Raw genomic sequence first — 18,271 nt, 5'->3', positions numbered from 1 at the left:
CGTCGGAATACCGGTGATTTATTGTAGTGAATTAGCATGCGCTATTTGTGTGATGTATTTTTTGGGTGTAATTGTGTGATGTATTTTACCAGAAGAAACCATCAATCAGATGTAATATTAGCTTTATTTTATTCTTCATATGAAAATAAATTACAGCTTTATGTTAATTATTTTGGGAAATTGATTGTCATCTCGATCTAAAACATGCAGAACCGAACATGGGAGGAAACGTCGTCTTTTATTAAGCGTTAATTGGTTTTTGTGGGATGCATCTATTAATTTTCCCATTAATATTTGTGTCTGTCACATGGATAAATTGATAGTGGATCTATTAATAATTTAATTGCGAATTTATTGCGTTACAGACTTATATATGTTTATTATTACGTTTTTTCTTTTTTTTGACGAAGTGTTTATTATTACTTTCCCCTGTCAAAGAAAAGAAGATCGCATATTCACAATCTTCACGTCTCCTCTTTTCAAAGAGAGATCAAATCTTGTACCGACATGGATCAACAACAAGAATCGAATTCTATGAAGCAGCTTTTTCCTCAGTCTTCATCTCCTTTCTTGTCACCCTTCAAGATCAAGAAACATATATTTGTCGGCATCTCTCTTCTCGTCAGTTTCTTGATTTTCTCTGTTACCGTCGTGGATCTTGTCGGCATCAAGCCTCATCTCTGTTTCGAATTCTTATCTTCTTCTTCGACGAAGGAACGAAGAAACAACGACGTGTGCGACTATTCTTACGGAAAATGGGTTCGTAGCCGACAACGTGACGTGGACGGAACCTCTTATGGAGAAGAGTGTCGGTTTCTGGATCCTGGGTTTCGTTGTCTGAATAATGGAAGAAAAGATTCTGGTTTCCGACAATGGCGATGGCAACCACACGGTTGCAATCTTCCACGGTATGTTGTCATACTCTTTATGTAATCTTGTTCCCTTGGAGCTTAAGGTATCGATTGGTCTTGATTAAAACAAACATCTAGGTGAAGTTCAAAAAAAAAAAACATCTAGGGTTACAAAGCATTCTTTGATCCACTAGAGTTTTAAATTTACAATGCAATTCTTCTAAAAGTACAAACCTAACTATAACCCAAAGTTGTCATAATGGATAAAACTTTTAGGGATAAAACTAGAAGTTGAGGTGAGTTGAGGTTATTTTGGAATATACTCTAAAATCGATGACTTATTTTTGGGTTCACCCCTTAGGATATAGTAGGTTCAACAACTAATAGGATTGTGTTATTTCGTATTTGATATCTTTTTAAAAAATAAACAAAATATTGTCAAATTATATTATGTTTTTAAAATTAAAAGCTAAAAAAATTAAAGTAAAAAAAGTAGTAATTACAAAACAAATATTTTTAACGTCGTCAGCAAAACATTAAACCTTAAATATTAATTCATAAATCCTAAACCCTAAACTCTAGGATAAATCTTAAACTCTAAATCAAAATTACTAAACACTAAAACACTCAAGGGTTTAGGGTTTAGGATTTAGGGTTTGGGGTTTAGTTTTTTTAGTGTTTAGTGTTTTTTATTTATAGTTTAAGATTTATCCAACGGTTTAGAGTTTACCAAAGGTTTAGGGTTTACCCAAGGGTTTAGGGTTTAGGATTTATGGATTAGGGTTTAGGGTTTAGTATTTTGCTGATGATGCTAAAAATTATTCTAGGTTCACCAAGCAATATGATTTCATTATTTCAAATTCTATATCTTTTAAAAAGAGAAACAAAATATTGTCAAGTTATATTATGTTTTAAAAACAAAAAGGTAAAAAAAAAATAGTAGCTATAGAAATTTTTTTTAAAAAAAAATATATTTTTAACGTCGTCAGCAAAATATTAAACCCTAAACCCTAATCCCTAAATCCTAAACCTTTCGATAAACCTTAAACTCTTGGATAAATCCTAAACTATAAATAAAAACACTAAATCCTAAACCCTAAACTCTAAATCCTAAACCCTAAACCCTTGAGTGTTTTAGTGTTTAGTGATTTTGATTTAGAGTTTAAGATTTATCCTAGGGTTTAGGGTTTACCCAAGGGTTTAGGGTTTAGGGATTAGGATTTAAGGTTTAGTGTTTTGCTGACGACGTTAAAAATATTTTTTTCCGTAGTTACTACTTTTATTTATTTTTTTATTTTTACCTTTTAATTTTAAAAACATAATATAATTTGACAATATTTTGCTTTCTTTTTTAAAAGATATTATGAAATAACACAATCCTATTGGGTGGTGAACCTAGAGATTCATCCTAGGGGATAAACCTAAGAATAAGTCAAAATCTATTGTTCTTGAAAATATTTGATGTAGCAAATTTAGTGAGATTTCTAATGATCTTAAGGTGTTTTGGTATAGAGTTTCTTGGTTAAAAATATAAATCTTCAGATCTCTTTTATGTATGCTTCAAATCTTCAAATCCTCAAATCTAGTAGATGGAATTTTACGTGTTTTAACTAAAAATCTAGCGTATTCCATAATTTACTTAAAATCATCTAAAAATTCATTAAAAACCAAATCATTCTAATTACGTAATTACGTTCATATACTCATTGAATCTCTTTAGGTTATCGAATATGAATACTAAAAGGTCACAGGTTCAAGATTCGTTTAGAGAAATTTACTATCTAAAATAGATTTAATTTAACATGATATAAATTTTATCCCTGTATGAACCGACCAGAACATCCTTAAGATCATTTAAATATTTTTTTTATCAGTTGTGAAACTGTTATTTTTAAAAATTAAATATTATACAAACCCATGTTTCATAGAAAAACAATAATAAAAAATTTGCCCACTTTAATTTTCTAAAATTACTTTAAACTGCTTTGATTTGAAAAGACTTTTAGACCTTTGGATATGAATCTGGCGGCAATCAAGTTCAATTTTTTTTTTTTACTTTACTTTTTTCACTATGATGACTTGGTTCATGTGGTCTGAAACTATTATAGATTCAACGCAAGTGATTTTCTGGAGAGGAGTCGGAACGGGAGGATAGTGCTCGTCGGAGACTCCATAGGAAGAAACCAATGGGAATCTCTTTTATGTATGCTTTCACAAGCTGTGTCTAATCAATCTGAGATATATGAAGTTAATGGTAACCCTATAAGCAAGCACAAAGGCTTCCTTTCAATGCGGTTCCCAGAACATAACGTAACCGTTGAGTATCATAGAACACCATTTCTGGTCGTGGTTGCTAGGCCACCTGAAAACTCACCGGAAGATGTCAAGATGACTGTTAGAGTCGATGAGTTCAACTGGCAATCTAAAAGATGGGTCGGGTCTGATGTTCTTGTCTTTAATACAGGACATTGGTGGAACGAAGACAAAACCTTTAACATGTAAGAACCTAATCTGAAACATCGAATTTTAGGGGTTATAAACAATTTAATTAGTAAGAGTTTATTTAATTTTTTTTTCTTTACAAATTTGGAGGTTTATATATATGTAAATTTTTAAAAAAAAATTGGGGGTTATTTTACTAATCTATGCTCAGCCCTGCAAAGGTGATGGATGAGTTCTCTTAATGGTTTTTTTTTTTTTTGTTATTGTTGTTGTTGCAGAGGTTGTTATTTTCAGGAGGGAGGTAAACTGAACAAGACAATGGGAGTAATGGAGGGGTTTAAGAAGTCTTTAAAGACATGGAAGTCATGGGTCTTAGAGAAACTAGATCATGAGAGTAGTTATGTCTTCTTCAGAAGCTTCTCTCCTGTGCATTACAGGTCTGTTTCGCAATATTATATGAGGATTAATCATCAGACATGAGTCTGAATCTTTTTGGGTGTTGCAGGAATGGGACATGGAACTTAGGTGGTTTGTGTGACGCAGATACAAATCCAGAGACTGATATGAAGAAGATGGAACCTGACCCTATTCAAAACACTTATGTCTCTGAAGTAATACAAGAAATGAGATATGAACATAGTAAGGTTAAGTTTCTGAACATTACATATCTGACTGAGTTCAGGAAAGATGCTCATCCTTCACGGTATAGAGAACCGGGAACTCCGGAAGATGCTCCTCAAGATTGTAGTCACTGGTGCTTACCTGGTGTACCTGACACATGGAATGAGATTCTTTATGCGCAGCTGTTGGCAATGAATTATACAACAAAATGAAAAGAGGTACAAGTATATAACGCTACTTTCTAGTCACATCACATGCCTTCTATACGCTCACTTCCATGGCATCTATATACAAAGAAGGTGTGCGTACCAGGCCTGGAACATATCTTTGAATTGCAGCTAGCATAGCTGTGTGATCAACCGCTGTAACCTGTTCAGAATAGCTTATTCATTATATTAGTCCCATACTAAGAAAAGGAGCTGTAGATGAGAGAGGTTCAGCTCCACAGTTTTGTACAAAGAAACTAACTAAAGATGTAGCTTGGAGTAATACAGACAGTGTGTGTAACATGATCAGAATAAGCATAAAAGCGAACACAAACTTGTCTGTAAAGTTATTTTTGAATTATAATAAGATTATTATTATAAAAGAAGATGAAATTTGAGAAAATCATTTCTTTTTCTTTTTTTTTTCTTTCACAAAAGCAGAGCTACTATCACACTTTCATTGTCCTTTAAAAAGAAAGATTAATACAATAACAAGCTACAATCACACTTTCATTACACATGACATAGGTACAATAGTTTTACTCTTACAGTAATGAACACACATTAAGAAGGGTGTTGATTAGTGTCTTTTGAGAGCGACACCGGAGAGGACGACGAGGATGGTGAAGAAGACAACGGCTACAAAGGAGGAGACGACAGCTCCACTGCTTTTCAGACAGAAGTCACCAAACTGTTGGCAAATGGGGAGCCAGTTCGTGTTCTGGTTCCCATTGTGTGCTAGATACGATATCGCTGCCGCCGATGATGCAGCCGCCATGTTAAACGCCAAGGCCGCCTGATTTGATGATATATATATTTTAGTTTTAGTAAGCCATTCAAAATTTAGAATTAAATGTTTAAAAATGTTTTAGTATACACGAATTTTTAAAATAGGCATTTATTTTTTAATTACCATTTTTAATCAAAAACATTATTAGTTACCTACCTAATCACAATTTGATCCATAATATAATAGTTTACATAATATGAGAGATCATATAACATAAAATATTAATAAATTGTATATTGAAAATTGAAAGCTTAGAACAAAAATATCTTTTAAAATGTTTAGTATTAAAAAATGGAAGAAGTAATATATTGAAGAGGTTTTGAGTATGTACAGTGTCAAGAACGAGCAAGAGGAGTCTTGGGGCGGTGGCGAGAGGGCGAACGATGGTGACGACGGAGATAGGAAGAGATAGAACGAGATATCCTGAAACGATGGACATGGCTATCACAAAGAACCTGAAAACAACACATGAAACAATTAGGTGACTTGCTGCACAAGGCAGAGAGTGTAATCGATCAATGAACTCGTAACTGGTAAGTTGGTAGGTCGTCGTAGCCAGCTTCGAACTGTAAAAACTGAGTAAAGAAAGGAAGAGTCTCGTCGCTTGTGAACATTGTTCCAGCTGCTACTGATGCTGCAATAATGGCAGCTAAACGGAGGAGGAAGTCAAAGATTGAGAGACCTCTCTTGTATCCACCTGAGCCACTAGCCACACCGATTAGAGGAGCTTTTCCTTTCATTGCTGAGCTTGATTCTGCAGGGACATCAATGATGGTTGATTCGTTCTTCATCTTTCTTGAGACTGATTAATCTTTTGTGTCACTAATTAGAATATTCGATGCTTTGGTGGTGAAGAAAAAGTAAAGAGATTAGGGCTTTTATAGGATTTTTTTTAGGGTTTTGGTGGAATGCAATGGAGCAGATGAAGTGGGAATTGAAGAGTAGTTGCCTGCTTTTTACTCCCTCTATACTAATTAATTTAAGAGATATGGAGTTGGCAAACATAAGTAAATAATAATACAAGTCAAAAGTAAGTAGACTTTAACTAACCAATAGTGTTTTCATAATTTAGTCTTCACTTGTCTATTTTCTCTAACCAAGAAGGAATATGCCAACTATCATATGATTCATTACCAAACACATGAAAACAAGCATCCAAAGAAGCCTTCAAACCCTAACTGATACAACATTTTGATCTCTCAGATGAGAAGAAAAAACTCCAAATCCACTTCCACATAGACTTGCCAAGAATCATTATAAAGCTAAACTAAGAATACTATTCTTTTTACTACACAAGCAGTAAATCTAAAAGTCTATTCCTATAGTCATGGAAGCAAAAAGAGAGTAAGATCTCATGGAGACTCTCTTTCACATCTTTCACCCATATGGGTCCAGAATCTGCAAACGCATTAAGTTTTCTCAACATCTATAAGCTGCCAGGACTGGGTAGGTAAGGAAGAAGGAACAGGAGCAGAGCCATTGGCCTTGAGCGAAGGAGTGGCTTCTCCAGTAACGTTGAGTCTTGATGAGATCAAGGGATCTTCTTGGACCTCTCTTTGCAGCTTTTCCATTCGCTCTAAGGACGGTACTTCACCTTTGCAGTAGCTTCTCCACATAGTTCGGTACGCGGATTCAAGAGCAACAGCAAAGGAAGGACCGTTACAAACAGGAGATCCAGCCATTAGATCCCTGAGACTCATCCTCAGTTTTGAAAGAGCCGTGACATCAGAAGCTAGATCAACAGATAACCGCACATACTCATCCTCATTTTTAGCAACCAGGCGTCCTAAACCTGAATCAAAAGAAACAGTTGCATAAGCTATAAGCTAAACGATGTCTCCAGTAATAAACCAATTTTGGCAAAGAGTGCTTACCAACGTTACTGAGAAGACTGACACCAACGTTATGAGCATGTACTGAACCAGCCATGGTAACACATGGAACTCCCATGTAGAGAGATTCACAGGTTGTGGTGGTTCCAGCATAAGGGAATGTGTCCAAACTGCATAATAAAATGTATTATGTTAATCTATTAGCGTTTTTCAGTAAAAAAAAAAAGTGTCAAAAATTTACCTTATATCCATTAAGGAGTAAGCTTGCATATGGTCGTGGTTGAAAAGAATAAGCGGCAAGAGATCAACGCGCTTTGATTCTAACCCAAGGTGCTCCAGCGTCGTGAGAAACCTCTGCCTGACGCTGTCAGAGCAGAAAGGTTTGCATTTTACCACCAGACGAGAGTTGGGAACTGCACACAGTATCCTTGCCCATACTTGCAGCACCTTAGGAGTGATCTGATTGCAGAAAATGCAGACATAAAACCTTCATACCATTAAAATAGATACTATGGGAGGTTGGTTAATGTGTAGTTTCTCTAACCTTTGCGAGATTGTTGAAGCTACCAAATGTGACAAAGCCATTGGAAAGAGCTGGTGTTGGACAAACAGGACCAGCCTCTGGGGATGGTGTATAACAAAGAAAACACTCCGGAAGCCTAACCAGCTCCTCAACCTGTCTGCAATTAAAAATACACACAAGAAGAAATACTCAGGACTCTATTTAGATCACTCTGCCTAACTCAAGAAAACCATTTTGTTATGAACAAGAACGTACTTCTGTTTGGTATCTGGTGGATCAGCCAACGAATCCGTGATCCTGTAATCAACAGTGGGCAAGCCAGTAGTATTTGGATAGCCGATCCAAGTAACCTGATAGTTTCAACCAATTAAAGTAAACTTGAAATGGAAAGTCACAAAAAAAATATTGAGACGGTTCTATTAATTCCTCTCACCTGAACAGGTGCTGGTCTGCAGGCCATTGTTCCCAGCTTGTTATTCGCTGTATGGCCAGTGAGCTCCACCAAAATATCGATTTCGTCATCTCGGACCATACTTGCAATCTTTTTCTCATCTATTCCGTATATATCTTTCCAAACTCCACCTTTCTTCAACACTTTATCCCTAAACCTGAATGTTTTTGCATCTGCCTGCAAAACCATGAGAGCAAAAGGAAGTGAATTGCTTTAACATAATATATATATTCATCTAAGGTGAAGTTTTCTAAAGAAAAATCATACCTTAACTACCGCTGAATAAACCACAACTCTGTACTTTGTGTAATCATGATGAGTGAGTGGGGCTTCAATGAAATAAGAAACTGAATGAGTGAAGAAGTCTGGAGAGATATATCCAATGGTGATAGGTCGCTCTGGATCTTTAACATTATCCCACGAAGTGTACTGTGGGTGTAATCTTGTGAAACGCCAACCCCAGTCTCTGTGTCCATAAAGAGTTTCTCACTGTTAAGTCCCATAAAAGCAACAGAAGAGAAATCAAAACTAAGTCATAATATAAATTCTAACCTGTGAGCCTCATATAGCTTGTCATCGAGTCCTTCGTTTATGTAGTTCATGGCAAGCAATCGGTTCTGGCCAGCATTGCGAGAATCTTGATCTATCTTAAGGCATTCCTCATAAGCATCAATAGCCGCGGTTATGTTTCCAGCGTCTCTGTAAAGAACACCTACATTTGAATAAACTGGTTATAACAGAAACTAAACGACTCTTAAGGACATTGTAAAGAACAGAAGAGGGAACTCAAACCTAAGTTGTTAAAAGCTTCTCCGTAAGTGGGATTTGCAAGGATAGCCTTCTCAATCATATCAGCAGCAGCGTCCATCTTCCCCTGTAATATCAGAAAAATTAGCATTGAGTATTGACTCTAAAGATTCTATTAAGAAAACATTAAGCCATCCTTAATCTTATATCAAACCTGAACTGTGTAGACGACACCAAGGTTGTTAAGCGACTGTGCAAAATTTGGTTTGATTGACAGAGCCATCTACAAAAGGTTGGGGAGTGTTATTAGTCACAAAAGACAATGAAACAATCATGAAACGCTGCAGATTTAGTACCTGATAACACTCCACAGCTTTGTCAAGGTTGTCACGGTCTTTGTAGAGTACTCCTAAATTGTTGCAAGCCTCAGCACAATGTGGGTTGAAGTGGAACGCAAGCTCATAGAACACAATTGCCTGCACAAAGAGAACACTAAGAACCAAGCAGATAATTACTGAATTACTGAAATGAATAAATCACAAAATTAAATACCATGTCAAACTTCAGCATTTCACCATAAGCCACCCCAAGATTATACATAGCATCTGCATAGTGCCAGTTGTAGTAGAGAGCCTTCTTGTAATATGCCACTCCTTGGCTCACATCGCCTTCAAGTTTAACCTGAAACATCATTGACAACTCAGATACACTCACAGCTGAACAACTAAATTTTAATAAAAGTTAAAGGATTATTATTACCTTTGTTCCTAAATCTGTCAGAGCTATGGCCATATTATTCTTCGCAATCTCAAAGTTTGGAGATACAGCTAAACATCTAATGTCATAATAAGAAGAAATTAAATCAGTGTCAGCGTCACACATATACACAGGTGATAAAACAGATATGTTACCTCTCATAACAAGTGATAGCCGTCTCTAAGTCACCACGGTTCTTATAGATGACACCCATGTTACAATATGCTTCGGCATACATTGGCCTCTCAAGTGCAGCCTTCTCGTAGCAGCCCAAGGCACTGTCGTATTGCATCATCTCAGAGTACACAACACCTAAGTTGTAATACGCAGGCTGCACAAGTAGAGGATCAATTAAATGTTAACAAGGCAAACCACATTAATTAGATTGGAAAAGTAGAGGATCAGAGAAAAAATTACAGCATAGTGGGGATCAATCTTAAGGGCTTCGTAGTACTTCTGAATCCCTTCCTGCGTATTCCCAGCCAGCTTCAGGCTAGTTCCAAGATCGGTCAAAACAACCGCTAAACACTCAGCTGCTGGCTTGTAAGATGCGTCTGCCATCAGTGCTCTCTGGTAGGACTGTTACAAAGTATTAAGTTAATAATTTTTTTACAGATGGATTTGAAAAGTTTAAATGTCACACACCTCAGCAGCTTCCACGAGCCTCCCTTCTTCTTTATGAAGTATACCACAGTGCGTGAGAGCACAAGCGTTATGAGGATCCAACCTGATTGCTTCGGAGAAACAATCAAAAGCGAGGTTCGCTTTGCTTTGCGTCTGGAGGCATATCCCTTTTCCAATGTGGGCTTCAACGTTGTTGATGTCTTGATTCAGTATAGTCTCGTAGAGAGCAAGCGCGTCGGAAAACTTGTTTCTTGCGCGAAGAACGTTGGCGTAAGAGAGTGTATCATTATCATTATCATTACCATTCCCTTGAAAGGCCTTTGGTCCATTGGCGAAACCATTCTCTACAAGTGGTGGTGACCTCTCCCTCTCGGTGTTATCTTCTAGCACAACCATCAAAGCTAGTTTTTTTTTTTTTACCTTCAAGGAAACAACAATAAGAATAAAAATCAAATCTTTGAGCTGTTGACGTAGTATTGAAGTTCAATTGAAGCTAAAGATTTGATCTTTCTCGGTAACAACCCCCACCTCCTAACGAAAGATCCAAGCTTTGAATCAAATAAGCAATTGGGAAAAGAGAATGAACAAGCCCTAGATGAATGAGATGATTAGGGTTTAACAAAAACTTACTCGGCTTAGGGATTTAGCCAAGCCCAGGCGGTGAAGTCGTTCGCTTGGATGGGAATTGTACGGGTGCGGAGGCGGAGACGGCGGAGACTGAGAGCTTGGGGACAAGACAAAGCGAAAGTACGAGGTCGGTCCTAGCCAAGCTGACAGAGGCAACGACTCAGATTAGCTCTCCTCCTGGCTTGCTTTTTTTTTCTTTCTTTCTGTTTTTTTAAATGAAATTTATTGTATTATTATTATTATTTTCCCTTAAATGCTATTGTGACAAGACAGAAAGTAATAATTTGAAAAAGATATAAAAGGTGAAAAATCAATATAAAAGGTTATAATCTTTTTAATGTTGAAAATAAATCTAGTAATAGGAATGTCAATATATAAGAGAAAAGAGATATTGCTAAAATTTGGGTTCCAACAATTTTAAGAGCATCTCTTGGTATATATCTTGAAATAAAAAAAAATGTTATAACTCTGTTTTATTTTTCATTCTATAATGACATAAAAACAAGTTTATTTCATAAAAAAAATATTTTTCTTATTATTTTATTTTTACTTTACAGTAAAGTAAAATTGAAATAAAATTCATTATAGAATTATTATATTTTGAAATAAATGAAAAACATATTGAAAATGGTCTAATGATTTATGTCAATCACGTGAATAATGCACGAATAATAATAGCAGCATATTTTATCTATAAGACTATAACTAAAATAACAATTTATATGAAAGAAAACAAAATTAAGATAAAAAGTCATATACCCAAATTAATTTACGGGAATGAGGTATTTTTCTAATCGTCCTAAATTCAATTCTCAAACATAAATTTGTAACAACTCAAAATTTGAGTATTTTGATTTTTGACACATCTTTAAACTAATAAATATTTTACATATGCATGTTCCAATAAAATCTCATCACTCACTGTTCCAATAAAATCTAAGATAAAAATCATGATGCAATAACCAAATTCGTGATCAAATAACTAAGAAAATAAAAAAAATAAAATTGATTAAATAACCTTTTTTCGATAACCTAGAGAACCCAATCATAACCAAAAAACATAACCAAACCAAAAGTACTGAACCAATTTAATGGAAAAAAAGAAAAGAAAAAAAAAACCAATTTTATCCGGTCGTAGTTTTGGGTTAGTAACGACTTTGACACGGTGTTTCGGTTCTGCTCCGCTCCTCCCAAATCGCCGAGTCCACCTGCGAGAGTCGATCTCCGTTAATAAGACATGGCTATGACCATCGAAGGTAAACTAAACAATCAATTACTCACCTTTCCTTCTCTTCTATTAATTTTTCCTGATGAGCTCGAATCAGATTTGGTTAAAGCTCCATGCTTTGTTAATTTCTCGTGAGCTAGGGTTTTGAATTGTTCTAATTCACTAATTTGTTTCCTATTTTTTTTTTTAATGTTCCGATGTGGGTTTCTTCTGGAATGCTCAAACTGCTGTTTTGTTACAGTGTACGTTCAAAACCTATTTACTTTGTTATTACATCAGAGGCAGTGTTATTCTTTACCAGATTTTAATTTTTTTCTTGATACACAGACTTGCTGGACTTGCCTTCATGTTTTCATCTAGTATCCTCCTACAGATCCTGGTAAGGTTAACTGATCATGACTTTTAAGCTCCAATTCTGTGAGCTAAAGGCTTAGATCATTCTTTAGCATTTTCGTTTGGTTACTTTATATGTGCTTACCTGTCACACCTGACTGTATATGGTTAGCTGATTTATTTATTTTTGCTGTGATTTGACGAGTTTAGTATACTAAGCAGAGTTGTTATTGTTGGTCCATCATACACCCTGCTTGCAACATATGAAACCTTGTGCTGTTTTGTATAATCTAAAGTTTTGAGCTTTACTCTCTTGTATGTTGATTAAACAGCTCAAAACCCATCCAGAACCAAATAACCTCTACAATTGTTATCTTTGTCACGTTTCCGCACTAACCAACGTACACTTGTATATGCTAAGCTGACAAATGCAATTGCAACCCTATTCAGATACCTACAGTAGATATACGAAGCTAACCGAGAAAAGCTAGCCAAATGCACTTGCTAAGTAACTGTATAACTTGCTAATGGCTAAACTTTCTGAACAACTTCTCCAAATCTAAGCATCTTCGCTCCTGAGATTGTATCAGATCCTTATTATTATCTAATTTTTCTGTTGTAATTCTGTTTCAGGAGGCAATGTTAATCAGATTTTATCATATTTGATAAGTTTATCATATGATTATTCTCTTATTAGTAGATTGTATCATTCAATGAATAACATAGATTCTAGTCATTTGGTAAATATATAGCAGTAACTTTTTTGTTTCTAATGGCCAGGCGTGTGCACTATATAGTAACTGGTGGCCAATGCTTTCAGCACTCATGTATGTGGTTGTGCCTATGCCTTGCATGTTCTTTGGAGGAGGCTCAACACAATTCCTAATTAGTCGAGATGGTGGAGGGTTAGTTAACTATAATACTTGACTACTAAAATCAAAATTACAATACATGAATCACCAGATTAGCTTATTCTTGAAACGCAGATGGATAGATGCAGCAAAGTTCTTGACAGGAGCATCAACGGTAGGAAGCCTGGCGATTCCAATCATATTAAGGCATGCAGGAATGATCGAGACGGGTGCAATGCTCATAGAGTTCACATCGTTCTTCATATTCATCTGCACTGTCATGTGTTTTCACCGAGCTAGTCTCGATGATTATGATTGGTAACAGATACGTTGTTGGTGCTGATTTACTAATTGGTCATGATCAAAAGAGAGGAGAGAGTTTAAGTGTGAAGAAGATGAGTTAACCATGAACCCGAGATCAGGTGTTGAAGAAAGTTATCTTCTTTCTCTTCTTTTCTCTCTCTTTGTACAACTTTGTATTAATCAGTGTCTGTAAAAATGTTTTATTCATTATAGTGAAACATGATGCTTGTGTTTTTCTTATCTCACTCTTGAAACAAAGTAAAGAAGACCTGGTTGCACATGTTCAGCTCTCTTTTTTTTTTTGGCGGCAAAATCACCGTATTTTATTAAGCTCTATCCAGCAAGTTGATTTCTGGGATCAACCCGGCTGGAGGAGAATAAAAATGGGAGAAGACAATGTTACGAGATCGGGCTTCTTTTGCAAGAAGGTCCGCTCGAGAGTTTAAAGTACGAGAGATAAAAGTGAGGGAAAAACATGTAAAATTAGCGCGAAAGATGCGGAAATCTTCTAACTCAACAAATAATAATGGCCATTCTTCATCATCGTGTTCTTCTTGCAAGAGGTTGACTAGCTGTAGGCAGTCAGACTCAAAAGACATGGTATGGTGACCTAGAAGTAGGACAGATTTCATTGCCCAAAGAAGGGTTCGAAATTCTGCCTGGATTGGAGAGACTGTTTGGTTACTACCGAATGAACCGAACGTTTCTCTTCCTGCTTCGTCTTTGAGATGGAGGCCTCCTCCAAAGAAATTTTCGCGTTTTTGCCATGAGGCATCAACTTTGCAATTTGGTCATGTGTGTTCATTTGCGCCAGGTTGTGCTTGCGCTCCGGCTACGTCGTCGTCTTGCGAGAGATGAGAGAGTTGTGCCAGCTTCCAAGTGTCAGCCTCGGAGGATGCAAGCTGCATGGTATCAAGCGGGGAGATGTCTTTATTTGCGAAGACTTTTTCATTGCGAGCCTTCCATAGATACCATAGGATCCAAGGCGCTTTGAAAAGTATAGATTCAGGGACATTCTGCTCTTTTACTCTCCAGAGTATATGGTTGAGGTTGCTGAAAACCGATGTGCTCGGGAAGATTCCCGGAATGAAAGGTATATCTGCGAGAGCCCACGCCTGGATTGCCGGGGGGCATTCGAAAAGGAGGTGGTTAGTCGTTTCTCTATCGGCGCCGCATCTGGGACATGATCTATCGCGGCCACAGTGACGTTCTACTAAGCGGTCGCAAACAGGGAGACAGTCTGAGAGTGATTGCCAGAGAAAGTGCTTAATTTTGCTTGACGTTTTCACCTTCCATACCTTTGTTTTGAGCCATTTAGTGCTAGGTTCAGAGACTGCAGTTGCTTCAGTATCTTGTTTCAGTTTCATGGCTAACTCATATCCTGATTTTACAGAGTACGCGCCAGAGATCGTGTAACACCAACAGAAGCCGTCATGAAGATTACGGGCTCTCGGCCGTATACTGCATATTAGAGGGACATCTTCTGGAACGACCAGGTTCTGAAGAACTGCTAGGTTCCATGTTCGGGAGTTAGGAAGAAGGAGGTTGTTGACCGTCAGGTCCGGATCAATATCTGGGATTAAGCTTCTGGGTGGTCTTGGCGGTGAAGATGGTAGCCATGGGTGTTGCCAGACTTTCGTTTCAGTGCCGGGGCCAATCGTTTTTCTGAGCCCCGCTTTCAGCAGAGATTGTGCTGCCATGAGGCTTCTCCAGACGTACGAGGGCGAGTTCGCTTTAGTAACCGTGATGGGAGTGGAGTTCCTGTAGCAGCGTCCCTTTAGTACCCGGGCTAGGAGCGATGAGGGGCGCTAGAGCAGTCTCCATAGTTGCTTCGCAAGCAGTGCGAGATTGAAGTATTTAAGGTCTCGGAACCCCAAACCACCTTGATCATGAGGTAGACAGATTTTATCCCAGGCGATCCAGTGCAAACCCCGGCTATTTTGCTTTGAACTCCACCAGAATTTTGAGATCGAGCTCGTGAGCTTTTTGATGATATCTTCTGGTAAGAGAAAGCATGACATTATGTAAGTAGGCAGGGCTTGGGCCACCAATTTTATCAGGACTTCTTTCCCTCTTTTGGAGAGGAACTTGGCTGACCAAGAGTTTAAGCGAGAACTAAGGCGATCTTGGATGTAGGCGAAGGCTTGTTTTTTCGATCCACATATTTTTTCCGGAAGACCTAGATACATTCCCACCCCTCCTTCGTTGGAGATTCCAAGAGCTTGCTTAATGCTTGTCTTAATCTCCGGTGGGACTTTATTCCCAAAAAGTATCGAGGATTTAGAGATGTTAAGTTGCTGGCCAGATGTTGTACCATAGTCATTGATGATGTTCATCAATTCTGTACATTGTTGGGTATCTGCTTTATAGAAGAAGAGGCTATCGTCTGCGAATAGCAGGTGGGATATCGCCGTGGGATATCACCGGACTGCCTCTAGCTATTTTTAATCCTGTAATCCGGCCTTCCTGCTCCGCCTCTTGTATTTGGCTGATGAGGGCCTCAGTTAGGATAATGAAGAGGAACGGAGAGAGTGGATCTCGTTGTCGAATTCCTCTGGACGGGGAGATGTTTCCTTTCCCTCTACCGTTTAGGAGCACTTGGTAAGAGACAGATGAGAGGCAGTAGTATATCCATGATACCCATTTCTCACAGAAGCCCATTTTTAGCATGAGTGCCTCGAGGAAGCTCCATGTTCAGCTCTCTAATTGATAGAAAACCTTGTATAGTTTCTAACAACTAGGTGCATAGTCCCCGCGCAAGCGCGGGGTCGGCTACATTATAGGTGTATTGTATAGTTTTGTTTACGGGATTTTATTGTTTTTTGTCTATAATGTGATTGATGAGACTTTGGATATTACATAGGTTGATGAGTTTGATATAAGAATGAACGACGAAGTCATATGTTGATATTTTTATATCTTATATGTTCAAAGTTGAGGGTGATGGAACTTGTTAGTGTTTACTTAGGTAGTTGTTTGTATATAAATCAAATAGTGCATGCAAAAAGATAATAAATTTGGATTTAAAATGTTAGGGTTTCAAAATAACTGGATCTTGAATCTGTGGTTTAGTCTAATACTGAAAAAACTGTTAGGACTTCAACTCCTTTTTTTTCTCTATGTCGGGAATGTGGGCACTAATTTTCCGATTCATGTAGGTAAAATTGTTTTTTAGTTTGTGAGATTGAAAAGCGTAGATTGATTTTAAGCATGATTGATGAGAGGTTTACTTGCATCAACTTTGTCTGCCGTGGGTGTTGAGTTTCGTCGGCGTCAGATGTTAGACATGCAAGAGAGAAGATCTGAATATGTTAATTTCGTGTTTTGTTTTTTCTTCTCTCGTGTTTTGTGGGTTCCACTCTTTGCTCAGGCTGTACAATAGATGAAGTCTTGCTAGGCCGTCTCACTTCTCTGAAGTATTCCCTTGATTAAGCTCCCACCAACATCTATCTTCTGATTCTGTCTTGAAGTCGAGGAGCTTCCAAAAAAATTAGCTTCCATCTGCTGTTCCGCTTGGAATGGAGAGTTCTGAAATGCCGCATAAAAAACATATTGGCAAATAACTAATGATTGTCAACAACTATCACTATACTAAATAGAAAATAAATCAAGGTTTTTGTTCTGCACAAACTAAAATCTTACAACAGGGTTGTCACGGTTTTTTTTCAGGAGCAAGATCTTTTTCTTCCCAGAAACCATAGTCAATGCAATCCTTGGGAGAGAGTTATCCATGACAGAGGCTAAAGTTGCGTAGATGAAAAAATAGATCAGAAACACAGTAGATTTTTTTAGATAAGGAAAATATGGGATAAGTTGTTGACTAATTACCAGTTTCAGTTGTTGGTATGTCATTTCACTTGAATTTGCCTGATTGTAATCTTGCTTGGAGCTGCCAAATATGCTATGTTTACCAATTTCTAGGTTTGTGTTCGCAATCACTTGGAGCACCTAGCAACCTCAAAACGATCGACTTTCACAATGGAATCTGCTTTCAAAGATGGCATGTAATGATTAGCATGTCCGACGGGAGTAAACCCATGAATCACGGAATCTGCAAATAGTATTATCCAACAAAGAATCAGGAAATAAATTAAAACTATTATGTTAAATAAGTGTGATAGATCGAAGATTAACTTACCTTTTCATCGAGGAAAAGAACCGTGATTCCCACAAACTCCCTGTCTTTCTTGAAGTTCAGGGAATCCCATAAGCGGAGGAAGCCAGAGGCTATGCTCTGACTACTAAGACCAAGACGGAGAGACTCGAAGGTTGAGTGACGGATGCCGGGACGCCGGTTTGACGAACTGGAGAGGCAGAGAGAAACATTTTCTAGAAGATGGTTAAAGCTAAGAGGAATCAATGAGTTTTGTGGAGATGCAGATTGAGTTCATCAAAGATGAGAATCATATATATATGGTTTATAGAGGGGCTACAAATCAGGAACATTTATGATCAAGTGATTTAAGATGGGGACATGAAGAGTTCACCGGTGAAAAAATAGATTACGAACATATACACGGCACAACTCTGTAACTCAGACTTGTTTGAGACAATGATGAAAAGAACCCATATTAAACTACAACAGTTTACAATATAGGAAAACCATAATTGTTGCAAACTTAAGTTTTTTTCATATAACGTGATGAATCCCATTTAAAAATGAAACCATAACACACTTGTAGGTCTGGCCCTCAGAGGAAGCCGAAGAAGCAAGGGCTTCCGACCTTCATAAATATATATTAGGTTCGGCCATCAATGTACAAAGGTATCAGTTAGCTTAGTGGTATAAATGTTGGTGTTTATATCTCAATAACCCGGGTTCGAGCTATGAGCTTGACACTTTTTTACACTTTTTAAAAGTTGGGCCCACAAAACGATGACGTGGCGCGCTGAGGAGTGAGCAAAAACTGATCTATTATAATATAGATTTCAAAATAAAATAAATATTAAAGTGTTCCTGAAGATACGTAAAAATGAATTAAATCAAGTTCTAAATAACTAACAAACTAACAAAGTACGAGTGAAGAGTTTGTTCTCATTTGTCGCCAATGCTCTTTAACCAACAAAAAAAAAACAAAGAAGCCAA

The 18,271-nt window shown here is 37.3% G+C and overlaps 4 protein-coding genes across 7 annotated transcripts; 2 read left to right on the top strand and 2 right to left on the bottom strand.

Moving 5' to 3' along the window:
* Positions 1 to 206: 206 nt before the first annotated feature.
* On the top strand, positions 207 to 4,503 carry LOC106352428 (protein trichome birefringence-like 8). Its single transcript, XM_048752979.1, has 4 exons — positions 207 to 908; positions 2,960 to 3,349; positions 3,572 to 3,730; positions 3,799 to 4,503. The coding sequence occupies exons 1-4, from the start codon at positions 508 to 510 to the stop codon at positions 4,124 to 4,126; spliced, it is 1,278 nt and encodes a 425-aa protein (XP_048608936.1). The 5' UTR covers positions 207 to 507; the 3' UTR covers positions 4,127 to 4,503.
* A 10-nt stretch (positions 4,504 to 4,513) lies between these two features.
* Positions 4,514 to 5,899, bottom strand: LOC106352427 (casparian strip membrane protein 2-like). Its single transcript, XM_013792067.3, has 3 exons — positions 5,442 to 5,899; positions 5,242 to 5,365; positions 4,514 to 4,916 (listed from the first exon to the last, which is right to left on the bottom strand). The coding sequence occupies exons 1-3, from the start codon at positions 5,699 to 5,701 to the stop codon at positions 4,701 to 4,703; spliced, it is 600 nt and encodes a 199-aa protein (XP_013647521.1). The 5' UTR covers positions 5,702 to 5,899; the 3' UTR covers positions 4,514 to 4,700.
* Positions 5,900 to 6,017: 118 nt separating this feature from the next.
* On the bottom strand, positions 6,018 to 10,693 carry LOC106349352 (probable UDP-N-acetylglucosamine--peptide N-acetylglucosaminyltransferase SPINDLY). Of its 3 annotated transcripts, none has more exons than XM_013789304.3 (17): positions 10,474 to 10,693; positions 9,865 to 10,263; positions 9,637 to 9,798; positions 9,375 to 9,550; positions 9,223 to 9,298; positions 9,016 to 9,144; positions 8,820 to 8,939; positions 8,678 to 8,746; positions 8,509 to 8,590; positions 8,269 to 8,428; positions 7,984 to 8,182; positions 7,699 to 7,893; positions 7,521 to 7,615; positions 7,287 to 7,422; positions 6,984 to 7,201; positions 6,785 to 6,912; positions 6,018 to 6,702 (listed from the first exon to the last, which is right to left on the bottom strand). In XM_013789304.3, the coding sequence occupies exons 2-17, from the start codon at positions 10,237 to 10,239 to the stop codon at positions 6,320 to 6,322; spliced, it is 2,703 nt and encodes a 900-aa protein (XP_013644758.2). In that variant the 5' UTR covers positions 10,240 to 10,263; positions 10,474 to 10,693; the 3' UTR covers positions 6,018 to 6,319. The 3 variants fall into 3 exon arrangements, with proteins under 3 accessions (XP_013644758.2, XP_048608935.1, XP_013644759.2); XM_048752978.1 differs by having other exon boundaries at positions 9,865 to 10,261; positions 10,471 to 10,689; XM_013789305.3 differs by having other exon boundaries at positions 9,865 to 10,256; positions 10,470 to 10,687.
* An 818-nt stretch (positions 10,694 to 11,511) lies between these two features.
* Positions 11,512 to 13,425, top strand: LOC106349351 (vacuolar protein sorting-associated protein 55 homolog). Of its 2 annotated transcripts, none has more exons than XM_013789303.3 (4): positions 11,512 to 11,726; positions 12,026 to 12,077; positions 12,812 to 12,936; positions 13,018 to 13,425. In XM_013789303.3, the coding sequence occupies exons 2-4, from the start codon at positions 12,045 to 12,047 to the stop codon at positions 13,202 to 13,204; spliced, it is 345 nt and encodes a 114-aa protein (XP_013644757.1). In that variant the 5' UTR covers positions 11,512 to 11,726; positions 12,026 to 12,044; the 3' UTR covers positions 13,205 to 13,425. The 2 variants fall into 2 exon arrangements, with proteins under 2 accessions (XP_013644757.1, XP_013644756.1); XM_013789302.3 differs by having other exon boundaries at positions 11,599 to 11,940.
* The last annotated feature ends 4,846 nt before the right edge of the window (positions 13,426 to 18,271 follow it).

This window comes from Brassica napus, chromosome C3 (assembly GCF_020379485.1).
Source record: "Brassica napus cultivar Da-Ae chromosome C3, Da-Ae, whole genome shotgun sequence".
In the NCBI taxonomy this organism is placed as follows: Eukaryota; Viridiplantae; Streptophyta; class Magnoliopsida; order Brassicales; family Brassicaceae; genus Brassica; species Brassica napus.
The sequence above is the reverse complement of the archived record's forward strand: the minus strand, read 5'-3'. Positions and strand labels throughout refer to the sequence as shown.

Excerpts from the sequence above, each read along its gene's own strand:
- LOC106352428 (XM_048752979.1), top strand. The coding sequence starts at position 508 with ATGGATCAACAACAAGAATCGAATTCTATGAAGCAGCTTTTTCCTCAG. Across the intron at positions 3,350-3,571 it reads GAAGACAAAACCTTTAACAT|AGGTTGTTATTTTCAGGAGG; the intron begins GTAAGAACCTAA and ends TTGTTGTTGCAG. Across the intron at positions 3,731-3,798 it reads TTCTCTCCTGTGCATTACAG|GAATGGGACATGGAACTTAG; the intron begins GTCTGTTTCGCA and ends TGGGTGTTGCAG.
- LOC106352427 (XM_013792067.3), bottom strand. The coding sequence starts at position 5,701 with ATGAAGAACGAATCAACCATCATTGATGTCCCTGCAGAATCAAGCTCA. Across the intron at positions 5,366-5,441 it reads GACGACCTACCAACTTACCA|GTTCTTTGTGATAGCCATGT; the intron begins GTTACGAGTTCA and ends TGTTGTTTTCAG. Across the intron at positions 4,917-5,241 it reads TCTTGCTCGTTCTTGACACT|GCGGCCTTGGCGTTTAACAT; the intron begins GTACATACTCAA and ends TCATCAAATCAG.
- LOC106349352 (XM_013789304.3), bottom strand. The coding sequence starts at position 10,239 with ATGGTTGTGCTAGAAGATAACACCGAGAGGGAGAGGTCACCACCACTT. Across the intron at positions 9,299-9,374 it reads GCTATCACTTGTTATGAGAG|ATGTTTAGCTGTATCTCCAA; the intron begins GTAACATATCTG and ends TTATGACATTAG. Across the intron at positions 6,913-6,983 it reads TACTCCTTAATGGATATAAG|TTTGGACACATTCCCTTATG; the intron begins GTAAATTTTTGA and ends TTTATTATGCAG.
- LOC106349351 (XM_013789302.3), top strand. The coding sequence starts at position 11,888 with ATGTTCCGATGTGGGTTTCTTCTGGAATGCTCAAACTGCTGTTTTGTT. Across the intron at positions 11,941-12,025 it reads AACTGCTGTTTTGTTACAGT|ACTTGCTGGACTTGCCTTCA; the intron begins GTACGTTCAAAA and ends CTTGATACACAG. Across the intron at positions 12,078-12,811 it reads GTATCCTCCTACAGATCCTG|GCGTGTGCACTATATAGTAA; the intron begins GTAAGGTTAACT and ends TCTAATGGCCAG.